General features: G+C 32.0%; 3 protein-coding genes across 25 annotated transcripts in view; 2 read left to right on the forward strand and 1 right to left on the reverse strand.

Annotated features, from left to right (window-relative positions):
• Positions 1-128: 128 nt before the first annotated feature.
• LOC146527488 (uncharacterized) lies at positions 129-18,751 on the forward strand. Of its 4 annotated transcripts, none has more exons than XM_085204546.1 (5): positions 129-240; positions 12,383-12,468; positions 12,931-13,389; positions 15,577-15,797; positions 16,135-18,751. In XM_085204546.1, exons 1-5 carry the CDS (start codon positions 210-212, stop codon positions 16,589-16,591), a joined length of 1,254 nt encoding a protein of 417 aa, XP_085060672.1. In that variant the 5' UTR covers positions 129-209; the 3' UTR covers positions 16,592-18,751. The 4 variants fall into 4 exon arrangements, with proteins under 4 accessions (XP_085060672.1, XP_085060673.1, XP_085060674.1 ...); XM_085204547.1 differs by lacking the exon at positions 129-240 and adding an exon at positions 12,108-12,212; XM_085204548.1 differs by lacking the exon at positions 129-240 and adding an exon at positions 12,133-12,202.
• thoc6 (THO complex subunit 6) lies at positions 17,037-19,064 on the reverse strand. The gene is made up of 4 exons (XM_085204551.1): positions 18,927-19,064; positions 18,280-18,669; positions 17,762-17,924; positions 17,037-17,387 (listed from the first exon to the last, which is right to left on the reverse strand). The coding sequence occupies exons 1-4, from the start codon at positions 19,028-19,030 to the stop codon at positions 17,067-17,069; spliced, it is 978 nt and encodes a 325-aa protein (XP_085060677.1). The 5' UTR covers positions 19,031-19,064; the 3' UTR covers positions 17,037-17,066.
• Positions 19,065-19,235: 171 nt separating this feature from the next.
• The window catches only part of Srrm234 (Serine-arginine repetitive matrix 2/3/4), a 28,243-nt gene continuing 25,943 nt past the window's right edge, over positions 19,236-21,535 (forward strand). For 19 of the 20 annotated variants that reach the window (XR_014879160.1, XR_014879161.1, XR_014879162.1 and 16 more), the window contains exons 1-2: positions 19,236-19,495; positions 19,650-19,908. Coding sequence is in view for 17 of the 20 variants with exons in the window: in XM_085204519.1 (XP_085060645.1) it covers positions 19,670-19,908 (239 nt within the window). In the remaining 3 variants the exon portion in view is untranslated. Of the gene's footprint in view, positions 19,557-19,649; positions 19,909-21,535 lie in introns of all 20 variants that reach the window. The other variant, XM_085204520.1, reaches the window with a different exon arrangement.

Here is a 21,535-nt window from a genome sequence, read left to right on the forward strand (position 1 = left end):
GCAAAAATCCATTTTAGATGCAAAAGATCAAATGAATCACAAATCCGCGATGAGCAATATACCCTTTGCCAAGTTGAACCATCCCGTATAGTGTATTGTAGCGCGGGAATCGAACCGTGACGTATTCGTTTCTGCATTTGAGGCGTGCGCGTGCGCAAGTGACAGCGTGCCACTGTGCTATTGTGATCTATTTATATTAAATAATAATTATGAAGAAGATTATACGGAAGCTTAAGGATAGTGAGTATATTCTTGTTTTCTTTTAAAAAGTAAAATAATAATAATAGGTTTTATTTTATTTTACTGTGTGTTTTTGTTGACTTTTCGTCATTTAGGTTTATTTAAAACAAAAAAGACTTTTTTAAATACTTATATCTGTGTCTTTTAATCTTTCTCAGATTTGATTATGTTTTAAATATGCTGTATGACACTAAAAACAATTATTATCGTTAAACTGACATTAAATTCATACATTAGTTAAACATTAAATACGGTCTTTGAGTGCAACTGTAACTGTACTTCGGAGGTGTCTTTAAGAGGTTTGTTTTGTTCATTGCTACCACGTGGGATGCGAGCTATAAACTTAATTTGAGTCCCCCCTATGTTGATGTATGTTCAAGGATTCTTTTTTTTACACAAAAGTTATGGCTACTTTGACCACCTGTTCTTAAACCCTTCACAAAGTAAACTGCATTCGTAACAGTATTATTCTTTATTCTTTTTGAATACACATTATATGTATATGGCTCTTTTGGTGGAACAATTTGTACCTAATAGTAATAATAGATTTACGGAACTTAACGCCACGCTTTATCTCGTTACCAGGGCGAGAAAATGAAAACATGAAATATTTCATTACCCCGTGTGGAAATCGAATCCACGACCGTCGAGATTACAGTCGCATGCTTGTGCCCCTGCGTCTCAACTGCCTTCTTTATTTGTTTAGTTGTTAAAGTCTTATAATAAAAACTTGGTTCAATTGTTGTTTCATTAACGTTTTCGCACACCTGACGCCGTCTGTCTACTGTCAGTAATTAACAATTAACGAATTTAAAGTATGGCAGGAAAATTAAATACAATATGAATAAATTATATTTGTTATTTTTATCTGTATTCTAGGAGATTGTTAAGTATTGTTTAATCTTATTTTAATTTATAAAATTTTCTCAAATATAATTAATAGGATGCCGTGCAATTTATTTTAATTTCGACTTTAACTTTGAACGGGTAAATTCGCGTTAGTGTTGTTTTTTAATTTGTATAAAAAAATTAAATCACTTTTTTAAATAGATGATATGAAAAAATGAGTCACAAATCCAATATGTTTTCGGCCAAATTGCCAAATTATTCTATGACTTTAATTGTAATCTTTACTTGTATTATTTTACTTCTTAGGTATCCATAATCGAAAATAGAGATATTTTCCAGGAGTCGTCTGGACTTTTGCTTTGAACAAATCTGTTCGTCTAAAAATATTTTTTAAATAATTTTAGGGTATTTTATTATAAATAAAATATCTAGATTATCCTGGGATGCCCCTTCCTACGCCCATGTTACGCCTAAAATTCGATTATAAGCGCCCATATCTCACGGCCATTTGTTTGAATGGGTCGTTGTAAAAGTTGAGTGTCCGATCATATCGACGGCGATCCTCACTTACCTCACGTGCGAGCTCTATGTATCGTAATTACCATCTTACTAGCCTCTTCTAGAAGTAAAGGCTAATATTTTTTTTATTTTTACTACTGGAATGAGATTTTTATGTTATGTTTGCTTTACTAATACGATTTGAGTAATCAGTGCCATGATTAACTGAGTATTTTCTTTTAGCGTCACTGAATCTAGTGTTAAGACACTCTGTTCTCCATTTACCGCCGAATTCTGGATTCATTGCGTGCTTGCGGTTGTGATAAATTACATAATGTCTGCTCTATACTTTACTCTTGTCTTTGATTTGAAACATTTGCCAAATTATTCCTTTTGTACAATTTATTTGCTTATTTTAATTTTTACTTAATATCAAAAAGTGTATTTAAAATCATTCATAAAAATATACGTTTTAAATAATTAATAACGGTCCTCACCTCAGCAAGTAGGTGAAATCGTGATCGGTTAAAATTTTCTTTTAAGTAAAAAGTTATGCTGTGGAGTGTGCAGTGTGACAGCGCAGGCAGGCTGGACCGCGGCCGCCGGACGCGGGGGTCAGGGGTCAGCCCGCCCCCCTAATTGCCGCGCCCCACGCAAATTTAATTTTGGGGACTTGTTATACAATGTGTTGACTGTGGAACTTTCGTTTAATTTTTTTTACGGTGATAACTCTTGGTTTGAATACGAAAAAAATTTCATTAAGTGTGTTGTTTTTATAAATAGAAAAATTTAATTATTATATCAAATTACCCCGAACTATATGTTAAATGTCTCGCGTACTGCTCTGGATTCTTGCTTCATAATTATGTTGAATTAGCTAGTTGTATCTTGCCCTCTGGTGTGGAGGGTTTGAGGGTGTCCTATTGAAATTAGGATATTTTTCTAAAAAAGTATCTCCAATATAATAAATACTATTCTAAATATAGTACAGAACCAATCCGCATTTCCAAGCGCACGCGTGACCGGTTTGTTATCCTCCTGCCCAAGTATCCGCGAGATCACGCGTCTGGCTGACCTTAAATCATTTCGCTTCAAGAGTCGACTTCTTTTTCTTAAAATCCAAAGGAATTCCAAGATGATTCTGACTTCACGATACCATCGCTACGGTCAATTGTTAATGATAGCCGACCACTATGGAGACGTAATAATTATGTTCATATAAGTATGTAAGTATATCTTAGCCTTAAAACCTCTTAAACGCGCTAAATTAATATTTAGGGGTATTGCAATCTGGTTTTTTTGCGTGAGATATTGTTTTTTTTTGTGTTAACTGTTAATTTATTTTGTTGAATTTTTGTTAGGTTTTATATTGTTTTAAGTGTTTATGTATTTTAAAAGTGGTATTCCACACTTAGGAATGAAGAATGCTCGGGATTTGAGCTCGCGCTTCGAGGAAAGAGTCGCAACAAAATAAACCTAAATTAACTGTGGAACTGTGTCATTTTGTCAAATAACTATTACAAGACTGCGTTACACACAAGAATTAACAATTCACATTAAGCAACATTAACAAATATATTTCCGAAAAAAAAATAACAGAACAGCCATAATATCTAACTCTTTAACAATAAATATTTAAAAATGACTTCAACAGACATAGGTAGTGTGTCTATTGTGTCGGTTCGCGCTTACGAGTGCATTCTTACCAAATTGCATTCCGCCGAGAAGCGGCAATAACTATGCAAGATTACATAATGTAGGTAGTAGGTACTCGTAGGTACGATTCTGCGATGACCGCTCGGTTATGGCGGATCGGCGTTATAATTCACCGTCTCCAGGATATTACGTATATTTTGTATGTACTTATGTTCTTTTATATTACCATAAAGTAAATGTATAAATAAGGAAAGTCGTGGCATAGCACGAAGTGGGAGTGTAAGCGCGATAGGTTGTGAGTTTGATTTCCACTTGAGGAAATGAAATTTTAACATTTTCATTTTCTTCGCAATGCCTCCAGAAATCAGTAGAAAATAGGGAACAAAGTGTTTTAACACTAATTACCGCTTTCCCTCTGCTTACCCTGCTGTGCGCGTTATACTGACCTTGTTTCTTATCTCTTTAGTTTATATTCATATACAAGTACCTACCTATATGTTTTTACGCAGTTATGCAGTAATTTTGAACGTTAAGAAAAATAAAATATAAAAAGTTAGTAAAGCCCATTTATTTACAAGTACGTGATATTTGTGTTTCTTTTAAGGAGAATGTTTCTTAACCTTTACAAACATTTACCTATCCTGACAATTAAAATTGAGGTCAATGTGGCGCTTGTCTAAGGCTGTCCAGCTTTAGACTGTAAACACTATACTTAGGTGTTTTTGATTTGCTTTGGTTCAAATCGACTGTTTTTACTTTCTCGATCTGGCAATAAGACTAAGCGCGGCGTTAAGTGGCGCAACTCAGCATACAATGTCTCGAAAAATAACGAGCAGTGGGGAACGGAATGTTTTAACACTAAATATCCGAGAGAAACACTAGGTTTTAGACATCCTGCAGCTTAAACTATGATATATTCAACAACATCTAATACCTAGATAGGCATAACAAAGGAACATATTTCAAAAGCATAAATCTAAGAATGCCATTAGTATTACAACAGTTGTCAGTCGTCAGTCAGTTCAGTCCCCGCATCGAATGATAGTATATATTAGTGATTCGTCACAGGCGCGCTTGCAGTATTTGCGGGTTGCGCGTGCTCCACTGACCTCACCTTCGCTTTCTATAGACTTTATATTACGTTATTTCATCATAATTTAAAAAAATATGGAAAATATTAAGAATTAGAATTAAAAGTATAGATACAGATACCTAATAAGGCAATGCAATTTTAATTTTATATTTTAAGTCTAAGTTTTTCCTTCATTTCCGTTTTCATTTCCTTCTAGTCCGTCGTGGTGCAGGGGCACAAGCGTGCGATTAACTGTAAGCGCGACAGTTGTGGATTTGATTTCCACTCGGGGAAATGTAACATATAATAATTTAATTTTTTCACACTTATAACGACGCAAAACGCGGCGTTCAGTTCCGCCACTCAACAACCAAAATCCTTGAGAATTCGACGTGCGTCACTAGGTTCCCAGACTGCCTCAGCTTATCCTATGTTATGTGATGCTGCGTAAAGTTAACAAAAATCAAAAATATTTCCATGATCAGACCGTCCTTGCGCAGGCGGCTTCTGGTCTGGCTGTAAACACTATGTTCATAAGGTCGATTGCTTCTTATGGCAATTAATTAATTTCATTTTCCCGCTTTGGCCAAAAAAAAGACCGTTGAGTTACGCCACCTAACACGCAAAACCTTAAGCAACGTATTCTTTCCCAATCCCGACATATGCAGGATATACAGCGTGAAAATGAAAAAACACTAAATATTTTCTACTAACGACTGACCCCATTGTTTCCATTTTTGCTTTCTAGCGTTGAACTTCACGCATTATCATAAAAAATTAAATAATACGCGAAAAGTTCAGCTTTCTATGATTCGCAAATTAACTTTCACTATAAATAATAAACATAAGTTAAGTATAAGTATAACAATATCTGGTCGACGTAGTTCGTGCGCGTGTTGCAGGCGCGAAGCTTCTTCTCACGGGGCAATTATAGGGATACAAGTACCCCTAATTTCATACTACCAGACTACTAGAGTTTTAAAAAGGCAAAAAAAAGACATAAGATAAAACAGTTCTTAATATTTTTTGTATTGTTGTTGCTGGAACCTGGAACCTGGAACCTCAACACACTAGGTGTCGTAACACTAGGTGTGTTTCATTCCGTCCCCATTAAGACATGTCTGTTCCCCAATTTTCTGCCGACTTCTGAATGCATTGCGTGGTGATTGGCGAATCTCAACACCGCGCATTGCCTCATTACCAGAGCAAGGCCAGGCGCGACAGGTTGTGGGTTCAATTGCCTTGAGTAGGAATGGAAGCCACAGCCCAGGCTTGTGCCCCTGCGCCAGGACTGGCCTCAGTTTCTCATATTCATCTAAATTTACACACACTCAACACAATACTAAAATAAAAAAAGTGTTTTTGTGTCAGCAGACATGTTTTATGTTATTTAACATTTTTTTTAACAACAGAATAATAAAATTTTATTGATTGTAAATCATAGACATGTTGCCAACACATAGTACCTATAGATAATAACGATTAAAATACCATATATTATTAATTTATCGATACATAGAATCTAAGAAATCGCGTAATTATTACGTTCTCGTCTAACTCTCGGGGGCGTTCCAGACAAATAGTCGATGGGCATAACTTTTTAATTTTTTGATAATGATCGGTACAGCGTGAGCCGGCGTCGGACGGCGAGACCACACCATCTATCTATACTAATATAATAAAGCGGAAGAGTTTGTTTGTTTGTTTGTTTGTTTGTTTGTTTGAACGCTAAGATCTCAGGATGTACTGGTCCGATTTATATTGTTTTTGTTTTGTATGAAAGCTGCATTCTTCAGAAGTGCTATAGGCTATATAACATTACATTACACATATAAACTAATATATTTTAAAGTACTTTCTAATTTGACATGCAATTTATTCTGCCATGTTAATAACAACCATCGCGTCGCTACGCAACCGTACCGCGACATTTTGATATTCATCCTTATGAAAATAAATATAATAGTCACTTTTAGCATTTTATCTCGGTGAATTAAAATTATAGTTTACTGTATAACATTCTAATAAATAATTAAGGAGATGTCACTGATTCGAAATGACCTAGCCTACGGGCGGCACAGTGTGAGTATGACCGACACGAACGGGTAGATGACGTTGACGGTTTTATAAATTTTCATACATTTTCGAACTATTGTAAATTTTTATGTAATTATTTGCTGTTTATAATTAATTTAAACTGTACTTTGGTTCTCTTCTTATTTTATTTGATATTGCTCGCTAAAATTATCCTATTTAATAGAGAGAAATGTTTAGTTATTTCATAGAGTCGATATATATGTAGGTACGCACGCACGGAAAACTTTATGTACTTTTTCTATTATTAAGAATACCTATCCTTTTGTTACTTTTAATCCTTTTGTTGGTTTATTTCAATAACTCAGATATTTTTTTCTAATAATATGTCTCTACTTATTATTCTTTTGGATTATTTAACCTTATATTTTCTTACTAATTCTATTGAAAATTGAAAATAATCTCATGAATATTTTTAATAAATATTCTTATAGTTGAAGCAGGCGTAGCCGCGTCCGGGTCCGCTAGTAATATATAAAATACTGTTAAACTTTAATATAATATGTATACTTGAAATTTTGTTCTGTCTTTATTATATTACAAGTTTATAGGATGAATCTATAAATGTATTGTAAAACTGAATAATGTTACTTAGGCATATATTTATTTGAATTATAATTTGCTCATTATTGATGGTATTGTTCTATAAAATTTTATTAAATATTCTCATAATAGTAAAGGACATTTAAAGACAATTTAGACGTCATTGTAATTAATAAATAAGTAAAAAAGATTGTAGAGACATGTTCCACAATTCCCTGGTGTTGTTAAACAAAAATAATAATTTATGTACTTGTACATATTAGGTACATCTAAAAAAATATATATGAACACAAAACACACAATTAAAATTTCTTGTTTGAGGTATCCTTGCGGCGACGTGCAATTCCAATACTCACTAATCAGTATGGTTTATTCCTAATAACTACCTAGAATGTGAATGTAATTTTATATACACTACATTCACTTAAATAGGAAAAGCATACTTATTTTTTGGAAAAAAAAAACAAATTACTTACGTTTTACAGTAAATCAAAAATGTTTATCACACATCTAATAAAGCCCATAATTAAAACTTTTTCTAAACCATATATCCACGGTACCAAAGCCCCGTACTTGACAAGGCGTGAAAGCGCGACGCACGAGCGTGTCACTATGCCAGGAATCCCCCCAAACCCGCTGGAATGTGGAATATTCACGATTATCAAAAACGTATACCGCCGTGCACCGTGACACTCGCGTGCACGCGCCTTTTGTTGTTAATAGTGATGATAACGAGGTTTAAGCTTTTTTACTAACCTGTTAGGTTTATATTTGATATTTTTTTAAAGTACCTATATAGTCGTGGCGTCACAAAGTGACTGTAAAAACGACAATTTGTGGATTCGATTCCCACTCGAGGAAATGAAAAAGTGTTTAATATTTTACTTGTTTTAGCTCTAGTGTCGAGGCAAAGCGCAGCGTTAGGTTCCGCCACTCAACTGGCATTACCTATCTCCAGAATTCGATGGTGATACTTCCGTTCCCCTCTTCCTGCTTATTGAGTGAAAATGATTATATTGAATATTTCATTCCTCCGAGTGGGAACCGAACTCACAAACCCCCACAGTAGTGGCATTTACAGTACCACTCGTGTGTTACATTTAAACAATAAAAATGGGTTCGCCATTTTTAATTTCTCATCATAAATAATTATTTAGATAGAGTGCTAACTGCATCACAATGTTTGTTTCTCAAGTCTCAACTCAGTGATAACATCACAAGCAAGTTCACATTATAAGTCATTATCGATAAAAATCATAATAATATCTTAATTGTGATTACAATTAATATTATTTATTTAAACAAGCTATGCACTTCTTCCGGTGAAGAAAATATACATACTGCGTGTATTTGTGGATGTGGTGACTAGTAGAGGCAGATCACACGCTTCAGATGGAATCCTGGTGCTGACCACGACCCTCAAACACGGGATTTCGAGGGATTGATTACAGAGAAAATTTACATTAAAAATATAAAACGTAGGCACGAAGCCAATAAAATGCATTCAAAATCCTGCGGATAACCGACAGTTTCAATTTCCAGTTCCTAAGAACGATATCGGTATAAATTTAATACTTACTTAGATTATTTTCAATAATTTCGTTTGATATATTTTACTTATGTTAAATTTGCTTTTGCTATTTCGCGGCATAAGAGTCAAATGAGCGTATCTACATTTTCTAAATTTTAAAGGAGAGCAAAAATACTGTGAATAATCAGCACCTCTTTTATTGTTTTATATTATTCTATTTACCGACTTATTAATAGAGGTAGTATATTAATAATATCTCTATGAATAGAGGTAGCAGGTATAATATTAAAAAGAACTCACATTATTATTAAGAAACAACGACTACCCTACCCAGAGGTATATAATATGTTTCTAACTTCAAACACAGGTGTCGAATACCACAGTAGACTAATTTTGTCTAAAGTGTTAAACGTACAAACGAAGCAAAACAAAACATTGTGCATCTAATTTCTTCGTTTGTAAGAGAAACGCGTGTTGCTGTTAATTATACTAATAGCATTGTTTAATCTTTCAATACAGATAGTTATTTTAGATATAGATTTTTAAGAATTTATAGATTTCTATTCAGTAAATATATACCTACATATGTTCCATTGTGTAGCTCGTTGGTTCATTTCTAGTATAAGATGAAAACTATACTTAAACTTTATAAAGCTGTAGAGTTTGTTTAAATGAACGCGCTAATCTCAAGATTTACTGTTTCGCGAGAATCGGATTCGCCTACCGAGGGTTCCGTACCAATGTCAGGATTGTAGCTTAACGACATGTAAAACTTATTAAAGTTAACAAACTTAAGATTGCCCATAAGCACTCATTTTATATGAAATGAATTACAAATGTAAGTTTATAATATTTTTTTTCTATTTATTATTTTCATTCTATTAAAAAAATCTAAAATTTAAAAAAACCTAGCCATATTTTCATAACCAAAGCTGAATCCATTCTCACGGGTCCACCAGGGCAGGCATGCGAACGCGCTGCCCGAGGATACCACCTTAAACCCTCGGTCACGAACATTCATTATACACTCTTAATTTAGATGTACGACCATATCGCCGCCGTTATTTATCTACTCATTATTCGAACTCATTTAGTTTCAACAAAGCGTGCAATTTCATGTTTTAAATGGTGTAATAATAGTCATCAATCATAGAGGCTCGTCTTGAGAACTGTAGGCTGAGTCGTCTAGTTGGTGTGTTGTTGTGTGGCTTAAAATATTGTATTCTATACTATAAGTGTATATAAAAAAAATTATTATATGTATTTTTATAATAAAAGTTTCCTAGTGTGGGAATCTAAAAGGGTCATAATCAGAAAAGTGGACATTTTCGAATTCGTAACGTAACTGATAAGTAACAACACTGATAAAGTTTGTTACGAAACTGATGACATAAGGCATTATACACAACAAAATAACGATATTATATGAATAAAACTATTGTTTTTTTTTATTTAATGAGACACAGATCAAAATTTTAAAGGTTCAATCGTTGAATTAACAGATTATAAATGTAAGAAGAAAACATAACAAAGTGAGAATATTAACAATATAATAATGCTAGTTCGTAACGTAATAAACTTATATTTCTAGTTAGAGATCACAAAGTTAATGATAAAATTAAATTCACTTTAAAATATATCAAAATTTGAGTCGTTATCATTGGAATTAAGTTTAATTCTTTGTAAGTGTTTATTCCGCATATCTTCATATTTAATAGAATTGGTCTTTTTAAGACGTTCTCTATATCTAAAAAAAAAAAAGCATTTGTTTCAGCATTTGACATAGGAGCTTACGCTTACTGAAAATACAAAAATATATATCAAAAAATAATAATCACAAAATCACAACTAATTTCAGAAAGAATAAAAATAAATTTTAACTAAATCGGTTCAGCTGCTTCTGAGATTAGCGTGCACAAACACATAGACAAACAAGCAAACAAGCAAAAAAACTTAAAAATCATTATTTTTGGTTACTTTACGTTATGAAAGTCACTAATAGTTTTTTTCATATGCCAGCATTTTTTTTTTCTTATATACATATCTTCCATATACAAGCACCGGTTCGATAAAATTTTATTATAAACATATATAAGAAAACATTGGTACCGTATTTGTGAACTAGGCTTCATATTTTCTCAGTTTCGTTACGTAACGAAATATAACGAAATTGAGAATGAAGTCTGAGAAATTCTAACCTTTTTAAATATTTGCTCATAAGCCACGTGTTGCATGTGCAAGCACTGACGTTCTTTTTTGAGATTTTGTAAAAAGAAGCAAATAACATAAACAAGAAAACGAAATTATAGAATACTTACCAAAATAAAAGCCGTTTATAACCCTGAGATGTAATTTTACGCATTCCCTTTAAAACATTTGAACCCCTCAACTGCAGCGAGAACACTACTGGTTGTAGCTACGACAGCATTGACTTTTAGAATAATGGTGCCACAATAAAAACTAATATTAAATACCATCCAAAATAATTGCGTTCATATTTTAATTGTACGTTACTAGCCCTGAGTAACAAAAAGACAATATTTTGGGACAAATTTAGTTAATTAATATATATTATTTATTAAATAATGTATCAATAAAAGTAGTTCTATTTAATATTATGCATAAAGTAAAGTAATATAAACATACCTGAAATCAAATAAAACCATAAATATTCGTAACAAATCAATTTTTAAAAAGTAAAGTGGTGAATGGGACACGAAAAATTGTATGGAAGCATTTTGAAAGGTTTTTTGCAACTAACAAAAAATACTATTAAAAGCCTTAATACATTTAAAATATTACAAAAATCTTTAAGTTAATAAGTAAATTTATCTTAAATGGCAAAATATTTAAATTATCTTTAAAATTGTATTTTTAAAACGCATTCAAAGTAGCGGGACAAGAAAAGACACAAAATGTGCACTTTTTCTGATTATGACCCAAAAATGTTTTTGAGATCTTTGTCAAAATATGGTAGAATCAGTCAGAAATAAGTCAGAAATCGTGTTTATAGCTTTGGTCGGTAATACTTATAATAATTATGGTTTAATAGTAATAATAAGGCCATTCTTCCAGCTGTATCCCACATGTCGCAAGTACCCAGAGGGAACCTAGTGTTAAGGCACTTCGCTTCCCATTTCCCGCCGAATTTGGAGGCACTGTGATTTGTGTGTTGAATGGCAGAAATCAACGCCGCTCTTTGCCTCAACACCAGAGAAATTAAAATATTCAATATTTCCTTTTTTTTAAGTTAAAATTGGACTCACAACCTACCGCGTTTACTGGTACCGCGACTGGTCTCTATTCTGGTAGTAACAATATGTTTAAAATACTGCATTTTATTTTACATTAACTCGAAATACAGCTGTAGGAGTAAAATCTGCTATAATAAAAACAAATAGCCATAAGTAACGCCGTAATATTATTATAATTGAAAAAATATATATAAATTGAAAAAAAAAACTTACCATTATTTTCTCTATTTACCAACGAAAAAGGAACATAACTATAACCAAGTAATTTGCAAACCCAAATAAAACGAATACAAAAATCGCCATGACAAATCACTCTACGGTATCTCCATAATTTAACTTTTACTTTCTTACCTCTACGTGCCGTAGCTTACGCGGTTACGGCGAGGCTGTGCCAGTCAGTCTATGACGCGAACTGACCAGAGACGGTCATTATAGCACTGTGTACGTAAAACGGGTTAATTATAGGTACTTTTAGGTACTTACTTCCTTTCTGTGCGTCACGTTTTATTTCTTAAATTATTTTTTTATTTATTGATAAAAAAAATAGAAAACAAAACTATAACAAAGCTAATATTATTCTATAGATAAATTGCTGTTAAATAAGCGAAATTATTGTGAAATAAAATTGTTTGTGTCGTTTTACAGAAATAACATTCAAAGAATTGCCGCCGCCATATCGGGAAAATGAGGAGGAAGCAGATTATCGTGGGAATCACGAGCCACAAATCGCGGTATGATTTAATGAACATTTTAGAATAAAATGGCTGTTTTAATATTAAACTTTTAATAAAATTCTCAAAAATATGTTTACTTATAAAAATAAACACATTTTCCTTTCATTCAAAGTAGTAGTCTTTAAATAGAGTAGATAAGGCATGAATTCAACCTTGATTGTAAAAGGACGACAAAAGCTTCACGCTTCCATCACATCCTAATGTTACGACGTTTAATACTGCTTTTTCCGACATTTTTTTGGAGACATTACATGTTGAGTGGCGGAACACAACGCTGCGCTTTGTCTTGTTATCAGAAAGAGTTACTGAAAATAATTTCTCACTCCGTTTGAGAATCGAACCTACGACTGTCGCGTTAACAGTCAGACTCTGCGCCGGTGTACGACGTCAGCCTTACTTGGTTGAACTTTAAATTATATATATAGACATATTTCATAGTAAATCTTACTACATTTGCAGAATCCACCGTCATGCGAAGCTCTAGATCTGCTCGCAAATTGCAATATAACGAGTGACCCTTGCGAACAATCTGAAGTTGAATACGCGGAGATTAAAGAGATGGGCATCTGGCACTCCACGCCATTAGCCCACAGACACAAATCAAAAATATCCCTCACATGGGTTTTAAAGGAAAACCTTGGAAAAAGTGATAAGAAAAGTGTAAATGGAGTGAAAAGTTTCACAAATGAGAAACAAAAATGTGTAAAAGACCTAAATTATAAAGTAGGACGGAACGAATATTATGATTTAAGATTCAAAAGTGCCTGTGATGAGTTTAACGGGGTAGAATCATTATCTGATACTAGTGTTGGGACAGAAGAATATGTGCGACGGAAACATCGACACAAGCACAGACGAAGGAAGCGAAATAACAAGTTCGGATACGATATCCGAGATTTGGATTCGTTTTTAAGTGAGGTAGTTTAGAAATTTGTTTATACTATATTTCGGTTTTTTTAGCTTCTCGCTGTACCCCGCATATAGCATGGCGGCGGAGAAAAAGGCGGAGGGAACCTTGAAAGAATTAAGACATACAGTTGCAATTAAGAGACTCTCATTGCCAACTTTCCGAAATATTCTGCAGACATTTGCGCTTTGCCTTGACACCGGAACGAAAAAATGAAAATATTAAATATTTCATTTCGTCGAGTGGGAATCGAACCTACCACCTGTCGTGCTTGCAGTTTGTAAGTCGAAGTTAGTTAATTTTCTTAAACAAAATCTCAATGTTCACACCAAAATTTTACAAAAATCAATTCACCTAAGTAAGTACATAATTATATTCGCATTTTAACAAATAACACATGATTTAAAGAGGGTAATTAAGTGAATTCAAAAATGACGTATTTCAATTTACGAGCAGTCGTCCATCATTCAGTGTTGAATTACGATCATTACCAAAACGCAGCATAAAGTTCAAAGTAATTTTTCATTCCTGCCACATTTATTTGTTTTTCTTATGTTCCTATACATTATCTGTGCAGATTTTTTTTTTTAAATATTTCATACAAAATGGCTTAAACTAATTATTTAAGCCACAGATAATATATTATTTGTGGTTTTTTTTATTAATAAGCTATATTATTCATTATTTTCTTAATAAAAACACGAAAATTCCGCAATATTACGAAATAAAGCCCATTAAATGAAATAAGTACTTGATCATGAGAAATACAAAAAAATGCATCAGATGCAAAGGTCGCAAGTTTTTTAAGACCCTTAACCATATAACGTGCACGAACAAGAAATTTTAACCGCGAAATTGGCGCAAAATTGGAGAAGTTATAAATTGCACGTCATTTTCAAAAATCTTTTAAAACATGATGCTGTGATTTTGGAGCTTACCGGTTTAAGTTCTTTTGTGAGAAATAAAAGCAGCATTATGTATCGTTATTCAATAACAATTTGTAAAACCATTTTAGGTACTTATTAACTCGTTGAATATGGTTATTTATTAAGATATATATGATACTGTTATTAGATGATTACTGTAATAAACCTAACGATGCTTAATAATGGAGGACCTAGTCTAGACATTTTAGATGCATAATTCTCTACATCTATTCAAGAACACTACTTCAGTAAACTATTATAGCGTAAGATCAAAGGTCATTTTATTTTCAATAAAAAAAAATTTGATTCCATTTCAATGTCAAAATGTACAATTAAGAATATTCATACTATATCTCGGGTAAATATACCTCAATTCTAAAGTATCATATAGATTGTAGATAGAGTAGGAGCCAATCGTGCCATAGGAATGCAAGCGTATCACTAAATGTGGTTGTGGATTCAATTCCCTTTCGAGGAAATGAAATATTTGATATTTTCATTTCTTCGCTCTGGTATCAAGCAAAGCGCGGCGTTGAGATCCGCCACTCAACACTAAATGCCTCCAGAATTCAACGGAACATGGGGAACGGAGGTTCATGATACAGCTAAAGCTAAAAAAAATATTTATATAAATGTAAGTATAAATAATTAACAATAACAAGCAAATGGTCATGAAATCAAATCGATTTCTGTATTTATGGATCAAAAGCTCGTTTGTGATAAATTCACCGCGAGATTACATTAGTGCTCTAGTTTCGACAATTGTAATAGAATGTATTCAACAGAAATTACAAATTGTTTATTATTGAGATTTGTGCTTGAAATTTATACCCATTGTACCTGTTTATCAGATTAGTTATTTCTTGTGGCTGGTTTCCTGCACATATATTTAAGTAAATGTGTTCTGATTTTTAAATATTACATCTACCTGCTTATGGTGATAATGTTCTCTCTTTATAACTCGTGCTATGGTATATGCAAAACTTAACGCTGTATCCTGCATACAGCAGTATAGGCAGAAGGAACCTAGTGTTCAGACACTCTGTTGCCCACTTTCCGCCGAATTTTTCGAGACATTGTGTGTTGAGTGGCGGAACTCAACGCCTTTTTGCCAGAGCCAAGAAAGGAAAAATTTTAATTTTATAAAAATTTTAATAACTTATTCTCTCGAACACAAAGTTACACCCTTGTGCCCCTGGACCACGACGGCCTCAATGAACAATGAATGCAGGTACACAAGAAAATACTTAATTTAAACTTTATTATTTACAGGCTTCTATAGATCGACCGGGCAATATTCCTGTGGTAATCGCTTTTCCAACTACTTTATATCAAACCCAGAAAGACCTCCAACGCGAACTAACTCTACCTTTAGGTACAGTGGTTAATGCAGTTTTTAAAAATCAGCAATGGCTATACGCTCAAACTCCGCACGGTGACGAAGGTTATGTCATGTACAGTGCATGTTTACCTTTGGGAATATTGCCGAACAAGTAAGTTTTTTTATAAATAAAGATTTATATAGCATAGAGCATAGATCCAAAATTATATAGCATAGCATGACTACATAAATTTTAATTTTTAAATAACATGCGCTAACGAGTAGCGAACAATCATGGCTAAATTAATTTTGCTCAGAGTGGATTAAAAGGATTAAGGTATTCAGTATTCACCCTATAAGTAATTATCTCAAAAAAGCTTGGACACGGTAATCAAGAAGTGCATTTTTAAATCCTACGATAACTCAATGATTTTGTACTATTCGAGATATTTTTTGTATTTTTTCAATAATACAATTTTAATTTATATGTACCTAACATTTTTCTTCAGGTCATCTCTCCACAAGAAGACGCCATGTTGGGAAAGCAGCACTGACATCTACCCGCGTCCGTGCGGAAATTTGACAGATAACGAAAAAGAACAACTGCGCGGCAGAACACGTTCGGAATCTCGATACAAACCAAAAAAACGTGAAAAAATATTTTGTCCCGAAAAAGATTTCGACGATCTCTATTTAAAAACTAAATCCGTGTCAAGTATTAGTAATTTTAAAGAAAAGGACTACAAAAATGTAAAAGATAAAGTTCAAAGACAAATTTTAGTGTTCGTGAACAGTGATTATAATGGTAGTGCTCTAAATAGAACAGTTTCTGTGAGAAAAGGTGAAGTAGTTGTTCTTATACAAGGTGGCGAAGAGACTGATGTGACTGAATGGTTTTACATAAGAAAAAGAGATGGAAGTCAGGGTTTCATCCCAGCGGCTATAGCAGGACATGGGTATATTTAAAAATTAAATTATAAAAATATATGTCTTATCAATTGATTTAAAGATTTTTTTATAGATTTTAATAAAAACTTATAAATTTGCATTTACTACCTATGTAAAAAGTTAATATATTAATAAGATAAATAGTGTATATTATTTTTTCTTTTCCAACTTACAATATTATTTAAGTAAAATTTGTGTTTTGAATACTAGAATATAGACTCAAATAAAAAAAAGTAAAATGAATTCATACCATATTGTTTATTGGATCAACTGCAGTTCACAAAAATAGAATAGGATATATAAAATAAATTGAAGTCTGTTCATTAAATAAATAAAAATAATTGTGCCATGGTTTGATTGGCCAAATCATAATATTAAGATTTTTCCTGCACAAAGTTTATCTAATAGAAAACAAGTAAAAAAATTATGATATTATTTTAAAAAATAAACACTAAAACGAAAATAAGTACATAAAAATATTTATTAGGCCAAATCATCTAAAATGCAACACTTGATCTCTATAATTGAATGAAGTACACAAATCAATTTCAGGACTTGAACCAGCTATTGTCAATATTTTATTTGGACTTGTTTTTAAGGCCACTGAGTATACTGTGGCTGCTGATACTGGTAATTCCACTTTTATATCACCAGAGTAATTAAGTTGATATAAATGTTTGGCTGCCCCTCCAGCAAAAACGCAGTCATCGTGGAAAAAAGAAACATGGATGCCATGGTCCGGGATATCAAAAACCGTCACTGCATCAAGTGAACGGAGATGCCATAGAGCAAGTCTTGGGCCTCCACCACATACCTGGAAATAATATTAAAAATAAACATGTCCATGTATCCTACATATAAGGAGAGAAAAAATACTAGATACAATAATGAGTGTGTATTTGTGGGTATAGATAGATAGTATAGATACATGTGTTTTCCTGCATATACCATAATGTATCAACAATTTCCAGGTAAAGTATTGAAAGGGAAGAATCAAAGTCAAAAATCTTTTATTACTGTTTTGAACTTAGATTACATACACATTTAAAAACCACATATATTACTATTTATTTTAAATAAAAAAAAAATAACCTATGGTAAGTTCTTAGTACATTCCATTTGAGTTACCATTTCCCTATATGAGTGGCTGTGTGATTTGAACTAATAATTTTTATTTAATATACTTACAATCCAATCATCTCCTAGAGCTGCAGATCCAACCCATTTCCCTAAGTCTGGTCTAGCTACTTTCCTGTTACTGTGTGGTCTGATTTTATTTTGAACTTTCTTTGTTCTTATATCCCAAAGTAAAACTTGTCCATCTTCACCAGCCGATATTAATTGTTGTCCACTAAAATGGTAATTGATTGTTATTAAAGCTTTCATTTTCATATTTTTGTTTAGGCTTCATAGGGAAAGGGATCTGGGAACCTAGTGTTAAGACACTCCATTCTTATGGAAATGAAACTTCAGTTATTTACTTTTTGCATATTTCTAGAGGTGTTAAGTGGTGGAAGTCACCACAGCCCTTTTTCTCATTATCAGAGCAAGAACATGAAAAAATTTAATTTTCTGGAGTGGGAGCATCAACATGTTTTGTTTAATATAAAATTTAAATAAAATTTTGTTTAAATAAAATGTATTAATTTTCATAAATCATAGGCAGAAGAAATATATAAATATACAAGTACTAAAATTTAACTTACTTTCCATGCACACTGTGGACATAGTCAGTATGTCCATCATAAGTAGCAATTAATCTTCCATCTTCCAAATCATAAGCATACACTTTATTGTCCCCACAACCTGCATAGAGCCTTTCTTCTTCAGCTGAATACCATAAACAATTGATATCACACTTTTCTACTACTGACTGTGACTGCACTCTTATAATCCAAGAAGGTTTCCCTAATTTAGAATTTATTACAGATTTCCAATCCCAACCAGATATTTCATTTACTGTGCCAACTATTAAAAACTTTGATGTTGAAACTAAACTGCATATTTGATCCTCAGATTCAAGTAAGTGAGTGTATTTTGGTTTATTATAATCTGAAGTAAGTAATTCTACGACTGGATTAAATATATTGTCTAAGCTGAAAGAAAAATATTAACAATTATGACTTGTAATATTTATAATAAATAGTTCAAAATAAATTATTCACAAAATTTAAATAATTATATTTTTTATTTACCGCTACATAGAAATTACATTTCTAATTATTGACCTTCTAATTCTATACAATAAATAAAAGCTATTTTATTTGTTGTAATTCTTGTCAATTGCAAAACTATATAAAGAATACGCTGGACTTAATACTACTCGTATATAATAAATTAAAGCCATACATACTCAAAAACAGCTATTTGCCCATAAATATTTCCGGCTACCAAATATTTACCGCAAGGAGAAAATGCTTGGCTAAGAACTGTGTTATATAATATTTTGTCTAACATTATAACAATGGGTTTTAGTGATTTGTTTATAAGAAAGAATTTAGCTATTACAAACTAAGCAATAAATAAACACAGTTTAAATACTCATAACCTCTGTTTTGTGTTTTGACAACTAATATTTGGTAGTTTATAATTTTTGACAACTAAAAATATATCAGTATTGTGTTTATGAACTTTAACTAAAAGTATTTTTCGAGGATAAAATTTTGAATGTTTTTATATTTATTTAAATAAATATTTTTCAGGTTTTCAAATTATATGCATAAAAATATCAGTACAAAATATCACTGAAGAAAAATTGGCATTTTATTCGTTAAGCTGTTAAAAGTAAAACTTTTTTAATCTTTGATGTTTCTATAATAGATGTTATCTGTGGTATGGACGGACGCAAAAAATCAAAACCTTTCGACCAAGATGGACGTATTTTTAATATACAGAATTAATTAATGAAATCCTTACATATAGGTGAGATATTTCATGCTAACCTACATTTTTATTCAATACTTACAACTATTATACTTGAAGTGTTAGTGTTTTTCTTGCTTAATTTTTGTCTATGTATCAAGTAAAATTCGCGACGTAGATGTGACAATATTTCAATAATGTGCCTTCTTTTTAGATAATAACTAAAACATCATAATGTATAATGGTATTGGATTGACAACGCCGAGGGGCTCAGGAACAAATGGTTACGTGCAAAGAAACTGGGCATCAGTACGTAAAACTAAAGATACTGTGAACTATAGGACTGAAGATGAAATAGCTAAGCTCGACTCTGCTTCGAATAAACAACCAAACCGGGAAATACTCGATCATGAAAGGAAACGAAAAATAGAAGTAAAATGTGCTGAATTGGAGGATACTTTAGAAGAGCAAGGGTCAGTTTTTTTAAATATTATGAACACAGTTGTAACCTACAAATTTATCTTAGTTGGCGCCTGATATGGTGCCCATATAGTAATATATTAGACAAAAACCTTAGTTTCATCTCACAACTTATTGTATAAATATTTTAAGTTACAAAAATTCCTTCAAGAATATAACCATTAATCAAAATACCCTTTAATGAAAGCTTTATATTTCAATTTTTTTTTCTTAAGTCTTACAGCTATTTTCTCTTAATTATTTTTTTGAACATATCTTGTAAATTGTATCAAAGAAGGAAAATGTTTGTTTAATAAGATTAAGATATAATGATAATGACATGACTATTTAATTGGAAACTTGACTAAGTAATTATCGTCTGATAATATATGACATGGTTAGAGATTTAATTCTCACTCATGAGAATTATATTTATGATTATTTTCTTTTCATGACATGGTAAAGGGTAAAGTGCAGTATCATGTTCTCTGATGGAATGTGTTCAACTAAGCAGAAAATTGAGAACGAAAGTGTTAAGTGTGTTGAATACTAGTAGCCCTGTGCTAATCCTTTTCTTATGTGGAAGACATGTTAAGTAAATATACAATAACAATATATTTTACATTCACAAAGTTTTTAAAAAGGAAAATTACTACTATATATCTATTCAATAACTAATTTTATATGCTTACTTATATTAAATTGAAAATATTAATGGACTAGTGTTTCATAGCAATCTTATAAAAAAGGTTGCCATAAGCCATAAAATAGCCTTATCACTGTAACTCTACAGCAGCAAATTAATTTACAGATAAGCCAAAGCTTACTACTGAAACAACCTTTTTAATTATTACTTTAGAAGTAAAAAGTGTTTTGTTAATCAATCTATTTTAATCAATTATGCTCAATAATTGTTTGCAAACCTGGTTGTTTGCAAAATTAAAAGGAAGGCAAAATAACCTAACAAGACATTCATTGCTTTCTGTTTGAATTTAAGACATTACATGTTCAGTGACAGAACTTAACACTGTGCTCTAACTAACAAGGCAAGGAAATGAAAATAATCTATTCTTTCAGGTGGAGATTGTACCCATAATCCTTGTGTTTATAGTCAGATGCTTTTCCACTGTGCCACAATAGCCTCTATGATAATTTTGATAACTTTAAAGATAATATCTGATGTCTGTTTGGCTTTACCATCTTGAACTACACAATAATTTATTTTCTTATCTGAATTACTATTGTAATATGTTAACATTATAGTTTTAAGGAAATATCAATTCATTGAAAACTAAAGTTTCAACCACTTCAATAAAACAGGTTTTTGTAGCTATTCTGTCAAACAAAATACTTTACATTGCCATAACTTTTATTTATGGACTGATTTTAATAACACAAACATTACATGTTAAGGGGAAAAGGATCCAAAATACAATACTGAAAATTGCATTTGCATGCAGCATTTAAATCAGTTCAGCCATTTCTGAGATTAGCTTGCACAAACGTACAGACAAACTAACAAGCGGCGAAACATTTTAAAAATCCTTTTTTTATTGATAAATGGCTCCAATAATAGATTGTCTCACATAATTATTATCCCTGCACAGATTCTATTCATTCAGATATTATTATGTGAGATTA

The sequence above is a fragment of the Heliconius melpomene genome, chromosome 20, assembly GCF_056956725.1.
Source record: "Heliconius melpomene rosina isolate 202511_hmr_F chromosome 20, ASM5695672v1, whole genome shotgun sequence".
NCBI classification, from domain to species: Eukaryota; Metazoa; Arthropoda; class Insecta; order Lepidoptera; family Nymphalidae; genus Heliconius; species Heliconius melpomene.